This window comes from Phyllobates terribilis, unplaced genomic scaffold (genome assembly GCF_046119375.1).
Source record: "Phyllobates terribilis strain yellow unplaced genomic scaffold, ASM4611937v1 Scaffold_11__3_contigs__length_659146591, whole genome shotgun sequence".
NCBI classification, from domain to species: domain Eukaryota; kingdom Metazoa; phylum Chordata; class Amphibia; order Anura; family Dendrobatidae; genus Phyllobates; species Phyllobates terribilis.
The window spans coordinates 447,682,872-447,708,069 of NW_027362771.1; the positions used below are offsets into that span (position 1 = coordinate 447,682,872).

At 39.2% G+C, this 25,198-nt stretch overlaps 1 protein-coding gene across 7 annotated transcripts in view; it reads left to right on the forward strand.

Moving 5' to 3' along the window:
• NTRK3 (neurotrophic receptor tyrosine kinase 3) overlaps positions 1–25,198 on the forward strand; it is an 874,029-nt gene that overhangs the window by 421,668 nt on the left and 427,163 nt on the right. For 4 of the 7 annotated variants that reach the window (XM_073653278.1, XM_073653277.1, XM_073653281.1 and 1 more), the window contains exons 7-12: positions 2,559–2,701; positions 10,319–10,460; positions 12,193–12,489; positions 15,729–15,752; positions 16,293–16,363; positions 18,840–18,942. In XM_073653278.1, the coding sequence (XP_073509379.1) occupies positions 2,559–2,701; positions 10,319–10,460; positions 12,193–12,489; positions 15,729–15,752; positions 16,293–16,363; positions 18,840–18,942 (780 nt within the window). The remainder of the gene's footprint in view (positions 1–2,558; positions 2,702–10,318; positions 10,461–12,192; positions 12,490–15,728; positions 15,753–16,292; positions 16,364–18,839; positions 18,943–25,198) is intronic. The other 3 variants (XM_073653280.1, XM_073653282.1, XM_073653284.1) reach the window with 1 other exon arrangement.

The window sequence follows — 25,198 nt, forward strand, 5'->3', positions numbered from 1 at the left end:
ATTTCTTGTTATGTCCTTCCTTATTTTAATTTACCACTAGTTTATATTCCATCAATCTATTCCTTTATCTCCTTTCCCTCGAAGGGGAGAATTATATGGAAATACATGTATGCATGATTATGGAACAAAACCTGTTACGGTACAACTTCCAACATATAGCCAGTAGGAAATAACAGTATGCATGCTTTGAAAATTAGAAAGACTGGGACTTAGTTATAATTCCATCTATTATTCCAAGTATGACCAATATAATTGATCACAAGAACCAAGAAAAGCTACGGAGTGCAACAACAATGTAAAGAAAGGTGTCTACAAAATAAAGAGGGATGTACAAAGTATTTTCCTTCTCCAAATCCATGAATGGTTGTCAATTCCGATTTTACAACAAAATTGTTTTTTTTGAGCTGCAGGAAAAAAAATAAGAGTGTCCATATGTATATCTTGTTGAAAAAACAAATCCAGATAAAAATGTGTCAAATGGAGACAAATGAACCCCTTTAACCAGCCCCTTTGACAGTCTGCAGATTTCTATGTGGAAAAAAGGCAAATGTGATGTAAACAGGCCCTTAATATATATCTTAGGTCCATATTCAGTGTGGTACACACAATGATACCAAACAGCAGAGTGACTACTTTTCACCCTTTAAATAGCAGACTGGCTGATTACAAACTTGTAGACACCTGTGATGCTAATTACAGGATGCACCTTAGTTTAACATGTCCCTATGGTCAAATTATTTTCCATCTTTCCTAGGTGTACCATCATTTTTGTCTAAGTCATTTTCATTTGTTTGTTTGTTTTTGAATTCTTTCTGTTAAACCATAATTCAAAAGCAATGTCTGATTTTCATCAGCTGATATTCAGTAAAATTAAATTGAGCTTGATAATATATTTTTCCATTCTGACAATCAATTTTGGATGTGGATCAAAGACCACATCAATGCGATCTTCTCATGTAGATGTTTGACTTTATAAAAATATATCTTTAGTAAAAGTCCCTAGACTTGCAGTTAAGCCTCCTTCACATGTCTGCATAAAACACGTACGTGAAAAACCGATACCGGTCTCATCAGTTTTCCATTAGTGTGTCATCAGTGTTTTTCCAGTATGGATAAAAAAAAGAGTGAAATGACAAAGCTTCTCCTATACTTTGCAATGTTAAACATGTATAGCACATGAATGGCATCTGTGTGCTGTACGTGTTTTTCACGGACTCATAGACTTATTTTGGCCCTTGTCATCCGTACTGGCTGAAAAAACAGTCATATCTTTGCGTGGTTAACACGGACATGTGAAATCACCATAGGTTATAATGGGTTCACGAGGTATCCATGAAAAAAACGGATGCCACACGTACTGGAAACATGTACAGCACATGTGAAGAGGGTCTTAGACATTGTGTTTAGGAAGCCATTGTCTTTTTATTGTTCAGTCCTTTCCCATTATTAGTTTTAATAAAGGAGGAAAATGTTGCATAAATTCGAGAGACCTGTCATGCTGGGATTGCACTTGCACCTTCATTTCTACCTCTTGAAAAAAAAAAGTATAAATTAGAAAATGATCAAAAATGCATAGTTCATAAGAACAGTTGCCATTGTTTTATATAAAAAATATGTGAAATTCTGCTGCCACAAAATCAATGAGGTGAAACTGTTCAAGTGATGAGGCAGGAGGTGTATCTGATGGCCGTGTCCCTTCTTCTACACGGTGTGAATGTAGGCTGACATGACACTGGACCTTTGCCCTGTCCATATCATAACGGAGCATAGAATCTAAGAATGCGCTCTTACTGTCTGTCCCCGGCTTTGTGTTCTTATCAGTTGTCTCTTTCAATTGAAGTTTGCTTTTTAAGAGGCAATAAAACAAGTCGTTTTCAGTATGCTGGTACGATGCTGATTTGAATTATGTTATCACAGCTCCTCGTGGCGCTGAACATCTTAATATATTCCGGCCTCCTTGTCTTCCTAGAGGATTAGCCGCTGTTATCGAGATAAATAATTCTCCCTGCCACTCAGTTTTCTATTCCACTCTGCCTGCCAACAGGTGTTGAAGAATATGTGATCAATATAATCAGCTTAGTGCAACAGTTTAAGGTTCTTTCATTCTGTTTGCAAAAAAAAAATGTAAAACCTGAAGACGATTTCTTATTTTCAAGTACTTTTTTGTCACTCTGTGAGCCGTGGATGTAAATCCTCTATATTAATGTATTCCTAGTAGCATCTTCTGGATTAGGAACCCAGAGCAATTACAATTGTTGATCACATTGTTGTGAATAGATTTTATTTTTTCCAGCTCATATCAGTAAAGGTTTCAAGATTAAGAAGTGTGCCTATTAGGGGAGTGTAATATTATTACTAAATTGTCCATTGGGAATTAAGATGCAGCACTTAACTGTTTGGAAGGATGAAATGAAGCCATATCTTGGAATAATCTGATTTTCTGAGGTATACTTTACATTGGCGAACTGGTGAACTCCATAACAAATCCTATTTTTCAAGAAGAGGTAAGACATGATGTGATTATTTTCTGATCATTTTACTTTTTTTTCTAAGCACAGATGTCCCGGGGGTCAGCGTCAGTCGCAGCAGTTTGGAGGTACACGAAGGGCACAATGCTGTGGTTACCTGCAATGGTTCTGGATCACCCTTACCAGATGTTGATTGGGCTGTTTCGCACCTCCATTCAATTAGCACACATCAGGTGAGAAGCAAAACCTACAAATTATATCTAAAGATGCCCCATGAATAAGGCTGATAAAGAATATAAACCCATCTTGTTCAACTCCACATCATGATAGCTACCATAATCTAGTACAGGTGTTTGCAAAACTTTGTTTTTCAAAAAAAAAGTCACCCAGACCTTTTGTAAATTAATTCAGGGGTAACATCTTGTACAAAGTCCTGGTACAGTCAATCCTTTCAGGTTTGTAACAGACACTGTGTCCGCATAGTGTCTGTAAGGGGCATTATGCTGCCCTAGAAGGAATTTTTCAGCCACCTCTATGAGATGTGTCTGCTTACAATGTAAAGAGAAGCAAAAATTTTCCATCAATTGCCATGTTTTTTTTACAGGCTATGCTTCTCTTAGGCTCTGTCATATACTGTACCAATTCTTACCCTGACAAAACATTCTGGCGCCATGTAGAAAAATCTATCCACAAACATTGGTTTCTGGTTGGTTTTGGGAGGCTTCAGTGGTGCGCAGGAGAACTGCCAACTCTTTTGGATGATTTTCGATTTTTTTCGAGGGCTCCTTTTTGAGAGAGTTGGCAAATTAGTTACCACCATAATTGCAAGCCATGCTGCTTCATATTTTTCTGCAAATTTTCCATGAATTTATGGGTAAAAAATAATAAAGATTTCTATAGACTTTGTACTATGGATCTGTACAACATGGCTATTTTTTATAGAAGTGTGAATAAGACCTAAGGGTCTGTTTACACAATATAACCGCCATTCGGTAAACTTTTACGGATCGGCGGCTGTTATTTGACTGCCTGTTTACACAGACAGACCAAAGTAAATTATGTCTACTGAGCGATCTATACTACATTGCTCAGTGCACATAGGCTGCCATTGTTTTTGGCAGTGTGAGTCCTGTTTATGCACAAGGATTCACCACCGAGAACAATGATCTTTTAAACGGCATAAAAGGTCATTTCTCCCGACGAATGAGTATTTTGCTCAAAAGAGAGATTTATTGTCTTGCAGCTCTTGCAACAAATAGGTTAAGGATGATAGCTATCTTCCTCTAGTTAAACGAGTATCCCACCAATGGTGTCCCTTGTCCTTCTGTGAATTAAACAATGGTGTCCATGCATGACCACTGATCAGTTCACATCACGAAGTGGTGATGCGTGTGTGATTGCCACTCCCATAGTCAATGCATGAAGTGGCGGTCATGCATGACCACTACTGCTTCAGGGAGCCTATATTCTTGTGATTACGGAACCGGTCACCTTAAAAATGCTGTTCGATATACTTGGAGTCTAATATTGAGCAGGGGGAGCCAAGAAGATTGATAAATAGTTTTGCGGCAAAAGATTTAGAATATCTTGTATTTTATTCATTCATGCCATGCAGTACTGCTTAAATTACCGTAAGTATGCTGCACCAATGATCCAAGCCGTTCTCAAGGACACTGTGACACATATGCTCCTTTTTATAGTTTACTTCAAATATTAAAGTAATACAATAAAGGCTCTTGCTAACTTTTATGTTGAAAAAAGCTGAGGCCATCAGAAGTTTTGATAAAACTTTTTTTTTAGCTGTCACACACGGCAGCATATAGATAATTTTGCAAAGTGCTGCTTAGCTGAGCAGTTATGCAGTGAAGTGAATCAGTAATTTCCTATTTATATTTTATAGGGGTGGGAACCTTGTCCGTCCCCTTTAGTGAAGTACAGGCAAGAAGGTCAAGAGACTTAGTATGGCATCTGTTCCATCTGGGTCCTGCAGTACGGATTTACACTAACTGCAGACGTCCTGTCTTGTCTATTACTTGGAGCATGTCAGATGTATCAGGCTAAACCTGTCAGTTGTCTCTTTTCATTCTCTTTCTTCCTTCACTGAAATTCATCTTATACTCTTGTCTTTTTTTTTGTGAGGAGAAATGTGAAAACTCTCTTTGAACTGAATGGTATAAGATTCACAAATGTTCCGTATCAATTAAGTTCCATATAGATGACATTTATAATGTATGTTACATATTATGTATATTTACCCTCATCATAGTACTGCACATTGGATTATTTGCCCAAAAATCCCCCTCTAATGCCTAGGGCCACCTATAGGTCATCAAAGGAGAATTAATCCATTTTGGCTTTTATTTCTAAGATCTAATTTCCAATCTTGATGTTTTAAATATGTAGTCATAATTCATAGAATCTGAAGTAACAAATTTTATATTGCATTCACTGAGAAACTTTCTATACAGGAAGTCAATTATTTTTATTATTTGAAATCTTGGAAGTGGAGAGAAGTAATCATTAACATACCCGACAAACTCTTTATGCTCTGACTCCTTATGCTTCAAAATCAGTTTGAGATTGCTATCTTTGCACCTCACTAGTTACGATACTATCACCCCCATGTTTCACAGATAGTATGAGGTTTTTATGCAGCTGTGTTTCTCTTTCTGCAAACATAACAAGTCTCATGTAAAGCAACTATCTCTAGTTTGATCTCTTATGTCTACAAAACATTGTTCTAATAGCCATCTGGCTTGACCAGGTGTTGTTTAGTAAACTGCAGATGGGCAGCAATGTTCTTTTTGAAGAACAATGGTTTTCACCTTGCAATCCTACAATGTGCCATATTTTTGTTCAATGCTCCTGATAGAAGACTCATGAACCTTAACATTAGCTAATATGAGAGAGGCCTTTAGTTTCTTAGAGGTTACCTTTGGTTCCTTTGTGACCTTGTGGACTATTAGTTGCCTTGCTGTTGGAGTGATCTTTGTTGGTTGACCACTCCTAGGGAGGGTAATAATGGTCTTGAATTTCCTCCATTTGTACATAATCTGTCTGACTGGTTAGGTTGACTCCAGAGATGACAGAGATGATTTTGTAACCTTTTCCAACCTGATGAGAATCAACAACTCTTCTTCTGAGGCGCTCAAAAATTTCCTTTGTTTGTGCCATCATACACTTCCACAGTGTGTTGTGAAGATCAGACTTTCATAGATCACTGTTCTTTAAAAAAAAATTAGGTCACCCACATACAAATTGAAAGTGAAATTAGAGTCTGGTGTTTTCATTCAATGGGATGACATTAATTTAGCTTCAAACTATCTGCTAATATTAAAGGTTCACATTCTTTTGACACTCACAAACATGTGATATTGGACCACTTTCCTCAATGATAAAAGACAAAGTCAAATATTTTTTTTTAATATCAATATTTTTGACGGTTCTCTATATTTTTGAGACTTTTACTTCTGTAAAAATCTGATATCGTTTTAGGTCAAATTTATGCAGAAATATGGAAAATTCTGAAGGGTTCAAACACTTACAGGCACCAATGTATATGGTCTATGATATATAACAATTTAATTAAAGTTGGTAGAATTGGAAAGTTAATATGAATGTAATAATAAAAATAAATAGGCACAGAAAAGATCAGAAATAAAATTTAGTTTACAGAACATAGTATACAGTGGGTACGGAAACTATTCAGAACCCTTTAAATTTTTCACTCTTTGTTTCATTGCAGCAATTTGGTAAATTCTAAAAAGTTCATTTTTTTCTCATTAAAGTACACTCTGCACCCTATCTTGACTGAAAAAAAAACAGAAATGTAGAGCTTTTTGCAAATTTATTAAAAAAGAAAAACTGAAATATCACATGGTCATAACTATTCAGACCCTTTGCTCAGTATTGAGTAGAAGCACCCTTTTGAGCTAGTACAGCCATGAGTCTTCTTGGGAATATTGCAACAAATTTTTCACACCTGGATTTGGGGATCATCTGCCATTCTTCCTTGCAGATCCTCTCCAGTTCCATCAGGTTGGATAGTGAACGTTGGTGGACAGCCATTTTCAGGTCTCTCCAGAGATGATCAATTGGGTTTAGGTCAGGGCTCTGGTTGGGCCCTTCAAAAATGGTCACAGAGTTGTTCTGATGCCACTCCTTTGTTATTTTAGCAGTGTGCTTAGGTGAACTTTCGGCCAAGTCTGAGGTCCAGAGCACTCTGGAAGAGGTTTTCATCCAGGATATCTCTGTACTTGGCCGCATTCATGTTTCCTTCAATTGCAACCAGTCGTCCTGTCCCTGCAACTGAAAAACACCCCCATAGCATGATGCTGCCACCACCATGTTTCACTGTTGGGATTGTATTGGGCAGGTGATGAACAGTTGGGCAAGTTCTATCTTCGTCTCATCAGACCAGAGAATCTTATTTCTTATCGTCTGGGAGTCCTTCATGTGTTTTTGAGCAAACTCTTTGCGGGCTTTCATATGTCTAAGGAGAGGCTCCCATCGGGCCACTTTGCCATAAAGGCCCGACTGGTGGAGGGCTGCATTGATAGTTTACTTTGTGGAACTTTCTCCCATCTCCCTACTGCATCTCTGGAGCTCAGACACAGTGATCTTGGGGTTCTTCTTTACCTCTCTCACCAAGGCTCTTCTCCCACAGTTTGGCTGGACGGCCAGGTCTAGGATTATGGAGGCCACTGTGCTCTTAGGAACCTTGAGTAATGAAGAAATTGTTTTGTAACCTTAGCCAGATCTGTGCCTTGCAACAATTCTGTCTCTGAGCTCCTTGGTCTGACATGCACTGTGAGCTGTGAGGTCTTATATAGACAGGTGTGTGCCTTTCCAAATCAAGTCCTATCAGTTTAATTAAACATATCTGGTCTCCAGTAAAGGAGTAGAACCATCTCAAGGATGATCATAAGGAAATAGACAGCATTTAACTTAAATAATAGTGTCTGAGCAAAGGGTGTGAGAAAAAAAATGAACTTTTTAGAATTTACCAAATGGCTGCAATGAAACTAAGAGTGAAAAATTTAAAGGGGTGTTAATACTTTCTGTACCCACTGTATACTTTTGCTTTATCCAAATGCTCAATAAAATTATATGTATTTGATGAAGTTGATGTTCTGCGCTTAGATTAAAAGTCAGTAGATATTTATTAGGACTGCCTATGTCAAAGATATCTCTAGCAATACTTGCTGACACATTTCAGATCCCTTAATCATAGCATGATTAAGGGACAAGAAATGACCTGAAATACCTGTAAGTATTTCTAGAGATTCTCCATTATAAGCTGTTTTAATAAACATTATTTGGATTTTTCTTCTCTAATGGATATCTATTTGATTGTGGACTCAAAAGTGTACCTTAGTGAACCTGATATGATTGCAAGCAGCCAGAGATGAGTGAGCTGGATATTTTAGAGATATCATAATCTAGCCTGTTTGTTTAGCTAGGAGATATCTTCACTCACATTTGGATATCAGTTATTACCCATTTTCTAACACACATTCTTTATGTAGAGATGAGGGAATCTGACAAAATTCGATTCACCAGATTTGCTCGAATTTGGCTGGGAAATTAACTTTGTGCAGAATTTATTCAACATGAATCGAAATGGAGGTAAAAAGTTTATATTTTATTTTCAGACCCCAAAGCATAATAAACAAAACAAGGTAAAACTGATATATCCTTCTATAAAATAATGGTCTGTTCATTGTGTACAATTCATTTAATCCCCACATGACCAGGCAATTTTCTGTTTTTCTTTCTTTGTGTTTTCTGTTTTTATTCCCCTTCTTCCAAGAGCCATAACATGTTTATTTGTCCCATAATATAACAATTAGAGGGCTTGATTTTTACTGGATGAGTTGTAGTTTTGAATTACATCATTCTGGTTTATCATGCTATTTCAAGTCCTGTAACTTTCTTCATTTTTTTTTTCAGTGCACCAGTTTGAGGGATTGCTTAATTTATACATTTAAAATTTTGATCACTTTTTTAATGCAGTTATTGTGGAGAATGCAATGACTGAAAAAAGCAGCTCTTGCATTTCGACAAATTCTTTCTTTTGTGGCGTTTAATAGATGGTTAAAATAATTTAAAATTTTGATAAATCAGACTTTTATGGATGCACTCAAACCAAATATGCTTATTTTTTATTTCTTTACTAATTTGTAAAATGGAAATTAGTTAAACTTTTTTATTTTTTAACTTTTTTTTTCTATTTCTTAGTCTTCATAAGGGACTTGAACCTGCAGTCACTTGATCACTTTTACTGCATACTGAAATACCACAATATTGAAGTATACAGTAAAATTGTAGTTATCTTATGAAGCTTAGCCATAGACTGGGCTTCATCGGATAACCAATATGGCAGCCATGGGGGACTTAAGGAGACCCCCCACTGCCATGGCACCCCGCTACTACTTCCCAGTGGGGCCTATCGGCGAGGACAACTTAGTCATTTAAATGCTGGGGTCAGTTATTGATAGCAGCATTTAAAGGGAACCTGTCACCAGGTTTTCATATGTAAATTAAATTCATCATCTTTAAGTTCACTTGAGCAGCACTCCAGTAAAATATTCAAAAATGCCCAGGTCCTCCTCCTATCTACAAAAAATACCTTATATAATTCTCTAGCACCATATGCTAACCAGTGCAGTCCAGTCAAATGGGTGTCGTTGGTTTGTGCTCCACACCTCCTCTAACTCCGCAATTGCCATCCTCCTGTCTTGATTGACGTGGTTGACGTCTTCCACAGTCTGATCAACTTTAAAAGTAGAGAACAGGAGCTGCGCAGGCACAACAGACTCTATGGGTGACGTAGCAGACGTCAATCAAGGCAGGACCATGGCTATTGCGGGAACAGAGAAGAAGATGAACACAGACCCGTGACACTCATTTGACTGGACCACACCAATTAACATATAGCACAAGACAAGTATAGAAGATATTTTCTTATATATGAGAAGAAGCTGGCCTCTTTTGAACAGGTTGTTGGAGTGTTGTTCAATAAGACTTAAAAGTGGTGGTTTTAGTTTATATAGGGAATACCTGGTGAATGGTTACCTTGAAATGGTGGAAGAGCAGCAATTGGAGCAAGCTCTAGTCGCTCATGTTACAGGCAGATGCTGGCTGCGTAACACAGCTGACATCTGCAGGGTATGGTGCGGGCTCAGTTCTTGAGTTCCGCTCCATGCATTCACTGTGACTATATGATATAATTTTACATGATATGGTCATGAAGGGGTTTAAGTTAAGCATAGTAATGTCGAAGCTTTCTATTACAAACATTAATAAGACATTCTTAGGTCTTTATACTTCCATTAAACATATGCATTTGTATTAGGAGATAACATCCATATTCACTTTTGTTTGTTTTAGTCTTTCTAGATAAGGTCTAAAACACTGATTATTGTATTTTGGAATATGCTCATTTTCTACATTTTAAAGAAATTACAGATTTGAATAGCTCCATAATGCCTTCCATGATTGCAAAGTTTGAAACCATTATGAACAAACCACTTTTTTTTACTAATTGTATGAATTCCCTTCTATTGTTTATGTGGAAATTGTAATATAATTGGACTTTATTCTGACAATTATAGAGATAAAAATATAGTTAACATTGTAAAGGAAATAACTAGGTACAAAAAGACATTTGTAGAATTGAATTCTCTTCTCTCTGCTGAAATCTCCTTTGATGTCGTAATGAAAGCCGCTTTTGTTCTTCCGTGCAGATAACTTCACAGCAATCTTTTTGTATTTGCTTTGTTCAATTTTTAACGGATTTCTTGCATATTTCTTTTAATGCTTTCCTGACATGTTCATGATGACGGCAGACTAATGTGAACTGGACCAATGTGCATTCCATTAATCTGACCCTGGTCAACGTCTCTGGAGAGGACAATGGCTCCAACGTAACCTGTATTGCAGAAAATGTTGTGGGGATGACTAAAACTACTGTGTCGCTCACCATCTACTGTAAGTTGGATGATAACATCAATGTGGGGATGCGCTTTAAATGGTATCAAGTATGATATGCTTATGTTTGTAAATGCATTAGGTGATTTTATCTGCATTGCAGAATACCTCCCTTAGAATACACAAATTTACAGTGTATGCTTATTCAATCTAGCGCAGTCAAAACTCCATATTTTGTGTATTTTCCTGCACTGTGCTTCATTTCTGCATATTGATTTTTTCTCTATAACTTTGCATAGTGGATGGGGTCTTACTAGTGTACAGCAGGAGAACCATGATGAATGCTGTGACCAATCAGCTGTCCATATCTTCTACTGCTACCCCTCTCACTTTCACAGCATGAGTCTCACACTAAGGCTACGTTCACATGAATGTATAGTATTTTTGGCCTGTGTGCTGACTGCACACGGACCAATGTTGGCCTCTGTGCTAGTGCAGCAATGAAGAAAGAGTCTGGCAGTGCACTGGTGTTTAAACCACATATAGAAAGGGGTTACCCTTACCAGACTAAGTTACTTGTAGTCCTTAGTGGTGAACTGAAACTTTGTAGATCCCTTAAAGTGAAAGAACACAATGTGGCACTCACCACTGATTTAAAAGTCTTCTTTTATTGCAAGACATAGGACACGGAATGAATGGGGCAACATATAGGTTGCAAATAAGAAGGTATTTACATCAGTGGTGATATTTTTTTCTTCAATTGAATGGGATTTAAATTAATGGTTAACCATGTAATACATGGCTAGAGCAAGCGCTGATTTTTGATTGCAGCTTTCCATTATGCTTGATGGATCCCAATCATTACCACTGACTGGGGTTTATACATAGTGAAAGCCCACATGACCACAAGGGGACCATTAAATCGATTCAGTAGGACACTGTGCGAGGATGAACAACATTGGCTTTCGCATACAAAATAGTGTAGGCACAGATGGTATTCATGGCTAGTCTCTCCTCGTATTAGCTACGAGGCAGCCAATGACATTTATTCAGGCAAATCAAGTCATAAAGTAAAATTTGCTGATTAAAGGGATTGTCCATTACTCTTACATCTCCTTCCTAAATGATGAATTCTCCAATGTAAAAGAGAAATAAAAGAAACTCAACTCCTGCACGACAAAGTTCTAGCAATGTTGGCACCTCATTGACAAGCTTTTGCATGACATTGCTTTGCCATGTTAGCACTGCAGCCAATCAGTGGCTGATAATAGGCTGCAGTTATCACACTTCTGATGTCCAAGGTTCATCTGGTACAAGTGTATGTGAAGCAGTCCATTCATTTCTGCTTAGTGGCCGCTTATTGGCTGCAATGGCACAATGTCACGTAAATGCCTGATTCTGACACGACGGGAACGGCGCTGATGCAGGAGGTGAGGATCTGGCTCTATTATTTTACACTGGAGAATACATTACTTCTGATGGATTATCCAAGTAGTGTACAACCCCTTTAAGTCTAAATGACAATAAATATAGAAAAAGATGCAGCACTTGTAATATGCAAATGTACAGTAAAATGCTATTTATAAAAAAACTAATAAAACAATGAATAAATATTGATAATATATAACATTATATATCAAAGTAAAAGAAACAGTAACAATATTACACAAACTGAATATATTTGCACATTTTTAAACATCTTTTTCTGCTTAATTCACTGACAAAAATGAAAGTTATTGTATTATTTAAATAAAGCAGAAATGGAACTTTGTTTCTCCCTCTTTATGTGTAGATCCTCCCCGGATATTGAGCCTGAGAGAGCCAGTAGTTCATCTAGAGCACTGCATTGAATTTACTGTTCGTGGGAATCCCTACCCAGTCCTCACCTGGTACCATAACAATCAGCCCCTGCGACCCGTGGATTTCATACGACAAGAGGTTTATAAGCAGGACACGTTAATGGAAGGCTGCCTATTGTTTAATAAACCCACACATTATTACAATGGAAACTATACACTGATTGCTAAAAATAAGTTTGGAATTGCTACTCAAACAGTATATGCACATTTTTTGGAGCAGCCATATCCTGGTGAGTTGGCATTTTCATTTAACCGACTCCCTGCCGTATGAATGTGCCATCCTTTACATATCCTGCATAATCAGCTATTAAACTGCTAATGGATTCTCCAATGTAATAGGTATTATATAATGTATCTTAGTTCATAGTTACAAATCTGTCATATTGATAAGGTAACTGTCTGTCAGATGAGCCAAGCGTCCAAAGTTTCTTTACTCCTAGTAGTTCTTAGATGTCCATATTAGCTCATGTTTTATTACTGAGACCCTCATCTATCAAACATTTGTAGAGTATCCTACAAGTATGCCATAAATGTCCCAGATGGGAATAGCTACTTTAATTTCATATATCATGCTCCTGTAGAGTAAACCTTCTTTATATTAGGATGTGGATTTAGTTCACTCTATACATAATGTACTTTATGAATCCGTGCTATTGGTTTAATTTTATCTATCTATCTATCTATCTATCTATCTATCTATCTATCTATCTATCTATCTATCTATCTCATATCTATCTATCTATCCCATAACTATCTATCCCATATCTATCTATCTATCTATCTATCTATCTATCTATCTATCTATCTATCTATCTATCTATCTATCTATCCCATATCTATTTATCTAATGTATATTATCTATCATCTATTATCTATCATCTAGTTGTCTATCACATATCTATCTATCTATAGAATTTATATTATCTATCTAACTATTATCTATTTATCTATCTATAGTATTTATACTTTCTATTAGTGTTGAGTGAACGTGCTCGGATAAAGTGTTATTCGAGCATGCTCGGATGTTATCCGAGTATCTTTGGCGTGCTCTTTTAATATGATTGAGTCCCTGAGGCTGCATGTTTTGCAGCAGTAGACATCCACAACACATGAAGGGATTGACTAACAAACAGGCAATCCCTGCATGTGTTGCGGATGTCTACCACCGCAAAACATGCAGCCTCAGGGACTCAATCACATTAACAGAGCACGCCAAAGATACTCAGCTAACATCCGAGCATTCTCGAATAACACATTATCCAAGCACGTTTGCTTAACACTACTATCTATCGTGTTTATACTATCTATCTATCTATCTATCTAAATAAAAAAGACAGATAGGCACAACCTTAAGCAGATTTTGGGTGCAATACTTCCTGAGAAATGCGGTTGTCCAATGCAAAATATGCAAAATATATAAATGGAAAAAATCAGTCAGCACTCCAGTTCAAAGAAAAATTGTAGACTTTAATCCAGCACCAAGTGGTGCAGCGTTTCGACCTCACAGCACCTTACTTGACAAAGACCGTGTTGTGAGGTCGAAACGCTGCACCACTTGGTGCAGGATTAAAGTCCACAATTTTTCCATGAACTGGAGTGCTGCCTGATTTTTTCCATCTATCTATCTATCTATCTATCTATCTATCTATCTATCTATCTATCTATCTATCTATCTATCTATCATCTATCCTCTAATGTACAGTGCCTTGTAAAAGTATTTGCCCCACTTGAACTTTTCTAACTTTTGCCACATTTCTGGCTTCAAACATACAGATATAAAATTCAAATTTTTTGGGGAAGAATCAACAACAAGTGGGACACAATCGTGAAGTGGAACGAAATTTATTGGATATTTTAAACTTTTTAAAAAAAATTAAAAAATGAAAAGTGGGGCGTGCAATATTATTCGGCCCCTTTACTTTCAGTGCAGCAAACTCACTCCAGAAGATCAGTGAGGATCTCTGAATGATCCAATGTTGTCCTAAATGACTGGTAATGATAAATAGAATCCACCTGTGTGTAATCAAATCTCCATATAAATGCACCTGCTCTGTGATAGTCTCAGGGTTCTGTTTCAAGTGCAGAGAGCATCATGAAGACCAAGGAACACACAAGGCAGGTCCGAGATACTCTTGTAGCGAAGTTTAAAGCCGGATTTGGATACAAAAAGATTTCCCAAGTTTTAAATATCTCAAGGAGCACTATGCAAGCGATCATATTGAAATGGAAGGAGTATCAGACCACTGCAAATCTACCAAGACCTGGCCGTCCCTCTAAACTTTCATTTCGAAGAAGGAGAAGACTGATCAGAGATGCAGCCAAAAGGCCCATGATCACTCTGGATGAACTGCAGAGATCTACAGCTGAGGTGGGAGAGTCTGTCCATAGGACAACAATCTGTCGTACACTGCACAAATCTGGCCTTTATGGAAGAGTGGCAAGAAGAAAGCCATTTCTCAAAGATATCCATAAAAAGTCTCATTAGAAGTTTGGCACAAGCCACCTGGGAGACACACCAAACATGTGGAATAAGGTGCTCTGGTCAGATAAAACCAAAATCAAACTTTTTAGCCACAATGCAAAACGATATGTTTGGCGTTAAAGCAACACAGCTCATCACCCTCAAAACACCATCCCCACTGTCAAACATGGTGGTGGCAGCATCATGGTTTGGGCCTGCTTTTCTTCAGCAGGGACAGGGAAGATGGTTAAAATTGATGGGAACATGGACGGAGCCAAATACAGGACCATTCTGGAAGAAAACCTGTTGGAGTCTGCAAAAGACCTGAGACTGGGACGGAGATTTATCTTCCAAAAAGACAATTATCCCAAACATAAAGCAAAATCTACAATGGAATGGTTCAAAAATAAACATATCCAGGTGTTAGAATGGCCAAGTCAAAGTCCAGACCTGAATCCAATCGAGAATCTGTGGAAAGAGCTGAAAACTGCTGTTCACAAACGCCCTCCATCCAACCTCAATGAGCTCGAGCTGTTTTGCAAGGAAGAATGGACAAGAATTTCAGCCTCTCGATGTGCAAAACTGATAGAGACATACCCCAAACGACTTGCAGCTGTAATTGCAGCAAAAGGTGGCGCTACAAAGTATTATCTCAAGGGGGCCGAATAATATTGCACGCCCCACTTTTCAGTTTTTAATTTGTTAAAAAAGTTGAAAATATCCAATAAATTTCATTCCACTTCACGGTTGTGTCCCACTTGTGGTTGATTCCTCCCCCAAAAATTTGAATTTTATATCTTTATGTTTGAAGCCAGAAATGTGGCAAAAGGTAGAAAAGTTCATGGGGGCCAAATACTTTCACAAGGCTCTGTATGATACAAGATCCCATTTGAATTAAAATGAAATGTGTATTGTGGCTATTGATACCCCTTTCATCATATACTCTTAGTTTTGCATCTACATTTAGTTCTGATTTACTAAATCTGCCATTTACTATCCTTTTTACAGAGAATACTGATTATTTTGTTTCAGGTACGTATTTGTCCTTTCTGCATTTTTCAGTTCATGGTGCTGCGACTTTATGCTCAATTTTCTGAATCCATTTGATAGATTTGTTCTCTTTTACCGAATGCCTAATAGATCATGTTGACAGAAAAGCCAAAGGGGTCTTGCCAGGGAATTCCCTTTACTCACCAATATATATTTGGCCAAGAACTGTTAACTTTATATTCTTTGTTATTAGAACAGTAGTCTCCTGGGCCACAAGGTAAAAGCTTAAGGTCACGGTAGAAAACTAACCAGCAGGACTTTTTTTTGTGTAATAAGTTTAAAGATGTCCATTTTTGATTATATGTGAATTCTATTATAAAGGTTCTTAATCCTCCCAGGGTAGATGTACATTTATATTCAAAATAAGAAGGGTCCCTAGACGGCGGAGCGCTCTAGTATGTCTGCTGGTATCCAATTATCTGAACCATGAGATAAAAATAGTTTGTGGCCTTTTAAGCAAGTAGTGCATAAGGAGAATAATAATATCTTGTTCATAGAATTATTCAACTCCTTTTGTTTCAGTAGCAGATCTTGGAATAAGTCCCACGCCTCCAATCAGCGTGACTCATAAACCAGAAGAGGACACTTTTGGCGTGAGTTACATTTTGATGTCTTAAGAAAACACAGGCTCAGCTTTTTAACATATTTCTGGATGCTAGTGCCTTCTGTGCAGATAATAAACTGAACATAAAGGGATTTTTGAACAAATGTTTCTAAAGATCGTGTCGTGTTGAGCTAAAATGTGCAAATCACCAGGTCCGTTATTGCACGTTTTTGTAGAGTATATGTGAGTTTATATATGTGAATACATCCTAAATCTTGTCCATATCTACTAGATCTAAAATAATGATTTAACCTAATAAATAATCTATTAAAAGGGAATATATCAGCAGGTTTTTCTACACCATTTGAGAGTAGCATAATATAGGGGCAGAGACCCTGATTCCAGTGACGTGTCGCTTACAAGGCTGCTTGCTACAGTTTGGATAAAATCACAGTTTTATCTGACGCAGATCTACTAAGTCTCTGAATGTTGTGTGTTTAATAACTCTTCTCACATCATTGGCAGATTTCTGTTTATGCTATGCATAGGCAGAAAGCTGCCAATCAGTATTGGGGACGGAGATATACAGAATTTGTTTTGTCTGCTTAGTGGCCAGTGTGAACATGTGCTTATATTTTTCATGTGTACCAAGTTATACTCCAGTTAATTTTTTTCGGTTAAGTACTTATTATTATAGAGGGCTACATGCCTGCAGGTTTACGACTGATGAAAAAAGTCATGATTTTATCAAAACTATAACAACCAGACCAATAAGTGATATATCACTGGAATCACAGTCTGTCTCTACACTTTGCTGCTTTTAGATTAAGTGGTAAAAACTTGTGACCGACTCTCTTTAACTATACCATAATGTAGAAACCTAGCTTGATGCAGAAAAGGATAAGTGGGCACTTAGCACATGACAAGTCTATTGACCTTGTCAGGTTTTGTGCAGAGTTACACATTTCTGCATGAAGATATCTAGCTACATCATGATTTATGTGTCAAGTTAGAAAATGCTGTATCTCTATCTAGTATAAAGATAGGGTTTATACTTTGTATAAAAGAAAACATCTTATTTTCCTAGAAGTCACTAGGATGTATGAAACACTAGTTTATTTATTTATTTTTTTATATTTTATGATTTTTGGGTATCTAAAGCTACTTTAATAACTAGACTTTCTATTATCTAGATCAGGGATGTCAAATTCAAACACACAAAGGGCCAAAATGAAAAACTTGGACAAAGTCATGGGCCAACCAGCACACAGTATAATGGGCCCCACACAGTCTTTCATACATAATAATGGTCACCACATAGTCCTCCATACAGTATAATGGGCCCCCCATAGTCTTCCATGCAGAATAATGGGCCTCACATAGTCCTCCATACAGAATAATGGGTGCCACATAGTCCCCCATGCAGAATAATGGGCCTCACATAGTCCTCCATACGGAATAATGGGCCCCACATAGTTCTCTATACAGAATAATGGGTCCACATAGTCCTCTATATAGAAAAATGGGCCCCACATAGTCCTCTATGCAGAATAATGGGCCCCACATAGTCTTCCATACAGAATAATGGGCCCCACATAGTTCTCTATACAGAATAATGGGCCCCACATAGTCCTCTATACAGAATAATGGACCCACACAGTCCCCTATACAGAATAATGGGCCCCACACAGTCCTCCATACAGAATAATGGGGCCCACATAGTCCTCCATACAGTATAATGGCCATACATAGGGGTGGTGGCTCTGGTGTCGCGGGCCAAATAAAACCACCTTGCAGGCCAGATTGGGCCCATGGGCTGGAGTTTGACACATATGATCTAGTGTAAGGAAAAATGTGTTACCCTACTACTAACTAAATTCTCTGACCAAGGTAGAGTGATTTGGTGGCACCCTTGTGGTGCACATCACCCAGGGCACATCCCCTGCTAGCCTTCTACCCAAACCCTTGGCATATCTACACTTTGGGTTACTGGCCCCTAGCAGATGTCCAGATTAGTCATCTAAAATAGATGGAACTAGCTAATGGCCTCCATATTCTATAACGGAGGTCTGCAGCAGCAAGGGCTTCTCTGAATACAACATGCATTCAGAAGTGATTGTGCATCTGTAATTGCATCATCATAGGTATTAAATGAACTGTAATTACTGTAGGTTTTAGGGAAAATATGATAAAGACTTTCTATGTAACGCATTATAATTATAGGCATTATGAGGATTTAGTAATTGTGCCTAGTACACATTATAAACCTATATACCCAAGGAAAGTGCTTGCAGTTAGATGCATTGAAGTCATTAATAACGTAAATTGATACTAACGGTGTGCAGCCAGCATTGCTGTATGACAGGAGCATCTGAGCAGGGTAATTTCTAGCATTTATCACACCTTGAACTAAAAGAAAGAGGTGGGGCGACTACTGCTGGAACGTACGTGTACTGAATGTCCTGGTGATTATCAGCGCCCGGAGACCTCCAATCCATAAAATGTATCTATATTTTTATTTTCAGGTGTCCATAGCCGTTGGCCTTGCTGCATTTGCGTGTGTCCTCCTAGTGGTCTTGTTCATTGTCATCAACAAATATGGAAGGCGATCAAAATTCGGAATGAAAGGTAAGGAGAGCCGGCATGGTTTGCTCCACAGCGTTACTATATATACAGTATTTGCCATTTGTTTCCTGTTTAATGCAAACGTTTTGATCTGTATGTAATTCTTTTGCAATGAAAATAATATTTTATCGTGTAGAAGTTTATGCCTAAATCTATGAATCAGTATGGTGGCAAAAGGAGAATGGATTGTTGCCTTGAAATGCCAAAGTCGTTTTTTAAGTTCTTCCTTTCCTCCATGTTTTGGTTATTTGACTGTAAGCAAACAACATCAGGATGCTGAAGGTTAGATAACTTGTACCGGGGACTTAGATGACCTGACCTCTTCACTATCAGATCCTTAAAAACCGGAGCAGCAGATATTCTGATCTTGTGGGGTCTCCTGGTTCCTAGTCCAGCAGGATGCCATCCTCAGTTCCTGCATGCGGGGATTTACATGGAGAATATTGTAAAATAAAGAAATAGGCATGACATACCCCAGTTTCCGTCTGATACTGGAAATTATGAGGACATCCCATCCAATGCAGCCAATTATTGACCTTAGGCTTTGCATGTAGGTCTCATGACCACTGAGGCCAATGACTGGCTGCAGAGGTCATGGGGACTGTGGATGGGAATCATCAGTGACCATTAGTGGGATTAAACCAATGAAACATGGAATTAAAGAAGTAAGTAATGCTTATTTCTTTATTTTAAAATAGTCTTTGTCCTTTGACTAATAAAAAAAATCTTGGAAAAATCCCTTTAATGACTCCATCCATTACTCATTATAAATATTATAAATCATTTCTCTGCTGTACCCTGGAACAGATGGCAGAGGGAAATGGTTTTACAGAAGACTACCGGAGCATGATGCCAACCTTTATGTGTAAAATGTATGCCATGATATAGAAGAGGCTAATCAGAAGAACCGCTAAGAAGAATATATTTTACAGTAAAGGAATTTTCCCAATGGGATAAGTCTTCAGTCACTCTATGTCACTGCAGACTGCCAAGTCATATCAATGTATATATGTGACTTGCAATCACGTGACGACTAGTCTCATTTGGTTTCTCTTAATAGAGGATAATTGAGAGAGGCCAGATGAGACTAGTCAGCACAAGAGTCCAAGTCTGAAAATTCACATGGTGAATACAGGGGAACGGTCACATTGTGCACATTGCATAGTGTTGTGATCCAGCACTCACATGGAGTGACTGCAGACTCTTTTTTCCTAGATCAGAAAATCCCTTTGAAGGGAGTCTGTCAGCATGTTTTTGCTATGTTATCTGAGAGCACCATAATGTAGGAGCAGAAGGCCTGATTCCAGTGATGTGTCACTTACTAGGTTGTGTGTTGCTGTTTAAATACAATCAGTGTTTTCTTAGCAGGACAACTGGCCTCATGCATCCTAGTCCTACCACACCCCCACTGATTAGCAGCTCTGTCACTATACAATGTACACAGAGAGCTGTGATATGTGCGGTTATACACAGATCAAAACTGAGCTCTGCTAGATCTGCAGCAGAGAAAACTGTGACTGTATTATAACTGCTGCACCCAGTACTCTAAGTGATACATCACTGGAATCAGGATCTCAACCCCTACATTGTGCTGTTCTCAGATTACATAGAAAAACCCTGCTGACAGTCCATTTAAATACTACAATGTGTACCAATGGCAAAGAACCAATAATGTTAAATATTTCATACAATCTATATCCCAGAGTGAAAGTGAAGTGGATTACTTTTCATCTCACTCAAGCAGATTTTGACTTCTTTTCGCTTCTATAGGACATGTGTCAAGAGCTGTTGGCACTGAGTGGAAAAAGTAACAAATAAGCACACGCTGCGGTCACTCCGGGATTTAAAGAGCTGCGCTCTGCAGCTTTAGCATTTTACTAACCGGTGACGTCTATATTAACTCCTAGAGAACTGTAGGCTATGTCCTTAAATTGCCCTTCCCTATACTCTATATGGAGATGTTGTTAGACTCATTACCAATGAGAACCCTAATCTTGTGTCTTTCCGTTCTGTCCATGTTACGAGCTCATACAGTTACTGGGATATTCAGCACTGGGAATTTAGCACAAACTTTGAAACTTTCCTCCTGCTACAGAGAGGGACGGCTCGTGTTTGACCTCTAGAATTGTTCTGGCTAAAAAAACTGCAGTTACAATAGATCTGATTTTATCAATTACACTGAAATAGTAGATAATAGGGATGCAGCTCCTTGTTAAACTTCACTGGAGGTTCTTGACTTGGCGGCATGCCACCATCATTGAATTCTCTTCCTGCCCTGCATAGAGTTTCTTGTTAATATTGAGTAACAGATGCAAGGCTTCCTTTCCGAATCTTGTGCAAATTAGCGCTGAGGCACCAGGTAGAGAAAATTTGAGCAGACAGGATCCACTGTTTATAAAGAGCAAAATTCAGAAATCATTGAGTCAAAGTGCAATAATATAATATTCAAGGAATATATCAGCTCCTCCAATAATGGGAATTATTCCCTCTTGTTCCAGCACTCACTTGCATATATATATACAGTACAGACCAAAAGTTTGGACACACCTTCTCATTTAAAGATTTTTCTGTATTTTCATGACTATGAAAATTGTACATTCACACTGAAGGCATCAAAACTATGAATTAACACATGTGGAATTATATACTTAACTAAAATGTGTGAAACAACTGAAAATATGTCTTATATTCTAGGTTCTTCAAAGTAGCCACCTTTTGCTTTGATGACTGCTTTGCACACTCTTGGCATTGTCTTGATGAGCTTCAAGAGGTAGTCACCGGAAATGGTTTTCACTTCACAGGTGTGCCCTGTCAGGTTTAAAAAGTGGGATTTCTTGCCTTAAAAATGGGGTTGGGAACATCAGTTGTGTTGTGCAGTAGTCAGGTGGATACACAGCTGATAGTCCTACTGAATAGACTGTTAGAATTTGTATTATGGCAAGAAAAAAGCAGCTAAGTAAAGAAAAACGAGTGGCCATCATTACATTAAGAAATGAAGGTCAGTCAGTCTGAAAAATTGGGAAAACTTTGAAAGTGTCCCCAAGTGCAGTTGCAAACACCATCAAGCGCTACAAAGAAACTGGCTCACATGAGGACCGCCCCAGGAAAGGAAGACCAAGAGTCACCTCTGCTTCTGAGGATAAGTTTATCTGAGTCACCAGCCTCAGAAATCGCAGGTTAACAGCAGCTAAGATTAGAGACCAGGTCAATGCCACACAGAGTTTTAGCAGCAGACACATCTCTTCAACAACTGTTAAGAGGAGACTTTGTGCAGCAGGCCTTCATGGTAAAATAGCTGCTAGAAAACCACTCCTAAGGACAGACAACAAGCAGAAGAGACTTGTTTGGGCTAAAGAACACAAGAAATGGACATTAGACCAGTGGAAATCTGTGCTTTGGTCTGATGAGTCCAAATTTGAGATCTTTGGTTCCAACCAAAGTGTCTTTGTGCGACGCAGAAAAGGTGAACGGATGGACTCTACATGCCTGGTTCCCATCGTGAAGCATGGAGGAGGAGGTGTGATGGTGTGGGGGTGCTTTACTGGTGACACTGTTGGGGATTTATTCATAATTGACGGCATACTGAACCAGCATGGCTACCACAGCATCTTGCAGCGGCATGCTATTCCATCCGGTTTGCGTTTAGTTGGACCATCATTTATTTTTCAACAGGACAATGACCCCAAACACACCTCCAGGCTGTGTAAGGGCTATTTGACCAAGAAGGAGAGTGATGGGGTGCTACACCAGATGACCTGGCCTCCACAGTCACCAGACCTGAACCCAATCGAGATGGTTTGGGGTGAGCTGGACCGCAGAGTGAAGGCAAAAGGGCCAACAAGTGCTAAGCATCTCTGGGAACTCCTTCAAGATTGTTGGAAGACCATTTCCGGTGACTACCTCTTGAAGCTCATCTAGAGAATGCCAAGAGTGTGCAAAGCAGTCATCAAAGCAAAAGGTGGCTACTTTGAAGAACCTAGAATATAAGACATATTTTCAGTTGTTTCACACTTTTTTGTTAAGTATATAATTCCACATGTGTTAATTCATAGTTTTGATGCCTTCAGTGTGAATGTACAATTTTCATAGTCATGAAAATACAGAAAAATCTTTAAATGAGAAGGTGTGTCCAAACTTTTGGTCTGTACTGTATATATATATATACACACTTATTTATTTAACAATTTGCGCTCTTTCGCCGGCTCATCAAAACAGAAATAGGTAGAAAAGTAAAATAAAATAAAGCAGATGGATTAGAAAGGGAAGGGTAGGGACTTTTTAATTAAACCATATTGGGGTACTTGGACATGGGTGTATTTTGCGGTGCGAGAGCAATGAAAGAAACCAATGTTATTCTATGGGGCACTGCTCACGGTAATTTTGTTTCCCAAATGAGTCTGAGGAAACCACCAGACTGCACTCGGATGACATCTGAGTACAGTCTGATTTCCATGGACTGACAGAATGAAGCAGATGGAGACATTTTTTTTCCATCTTTAAGAATCGGATCACACTTTGATCAGAGTATTATCAGTGTGATTTGGATAATCAACCCAATTCTCTCAGATGACAGAATGCACGCTCATGTAACCCTAGCCTTAGAAAGGCTTTTATATTATTAAAATAGCTAGAGAGACTTTTAGGATGATCAATATTAGTTTTGGACCACCCAGTTCAGATTTTAAAGGAGCAATAATAGGAAAATGAAGCTTGTTCCATTCTTTTCATAAATAATACCCTAAACACTATGTTGTATGTATCTATAATATAACCAGCAATATAACCAGCCAAGCGTACCTCTGTCTGAAGCCTCTATAGACTGCGCATGCGCGACGCGCAGTCTGGCTCCAGACAGAAGAACGCATCCAGCCGTTACAAGTAAGAGGAGTGTATGGCGCAAGAGATCATGGTATGCGTAGACACTGAATGCATACCGTGATCTCCAGCGCCATAATTATATACTTACCTGACCAGGAGTAGTGTTGCCACGGTGCCTCTCTTCTGGCCGGAGACCGGGGGCGGAGTGAAGGCGTCGGAATCGGCGCATGCGCATAGCGCTATCCGGCGTGGCGACATTTTACTGAAGACACATTTGCAGTGTGTCTTCAGCAAAATGGCGCCGAACAGCGTGGTGCTCCGGCACCACATTCCTCCCCCGGCCTCCGGCAGAACAGGACACAGCAGCGCTGGAGCACAGGGAAGAAAGGTGAGTTAAGTGTTTATTTTTTTTGTATGTGTGCAGCGTGAAAGAAATGAGGGGGCCACACATACCAGGATTGGAGGATGAGGGGTGCCATACATACCAGGATTGGGGAATGAGGGGTGCCATACATACCAGGATTGGGGGGTGAGGGGGCCACACATACCAGCATGGGGGATGAGGGGGCCACACATACCAGGATTGGGGGATGAGGGGGCCACACATACCAGGATTGGGGGATGAGGGGGCCACACATACCAGGATTGGGGGATGAGGGGTAGCATGCATACCAGGATTGGGGGATGAGGAGTGCCATGTATACCAGGATAGGGATGAGGGGGCCACACATACCAGGATTGGGGATGAGAATGCCATGCATACCAGGTTGAGGGATTGGGTACCATACATACCAGGATTGGGGGATGAGGGGACCACACATACCAGGATTGGGGGTGAGGGGACCATGCATACCAGGATTGGGGGTGAGGGGACCACGCATACCAGGATTGGGGGATGAGGGGTACCACACATAGCAGGATTGGGGGATGAGGGGTACCATGCATACCAGGATTGGGGGAAGAAAGGTACCATGCATACCAGGATTGGGGGATGAGGGGTAGCATGCATACCAGGATTGGGGGATGAGGAGTGCCATGTATACCAGGATAGGGATGAGGGGGCCACACATACCAGGATTGGGGATGAGAATGCCATGCATACCAGGTTGAGGGATTGGGTACCATACATACCAGGATTGGGGGATGAGGGGGCCACACATACCAGGATTGGGGGATGAGGGGGCCACACATACCAGGATTGAGGGATGAGGGGGCCCCACATACCAAGATTGGGGGATGAGGGGGCCACACATACCAGGATGGAGGGATGAGGGGCCACACATACCAGTATTGGGGGATGAGGGGGCCACACATACCAGGATTGAGGGATGAGGGGGCCACACATAACAGGATTGGGGTATGAGGGGTACCATACATACCAGGATTGGGGGATGAGGGGGGCCATGCATACCAGGATTGGGGGTGAGGGGACCACACATAC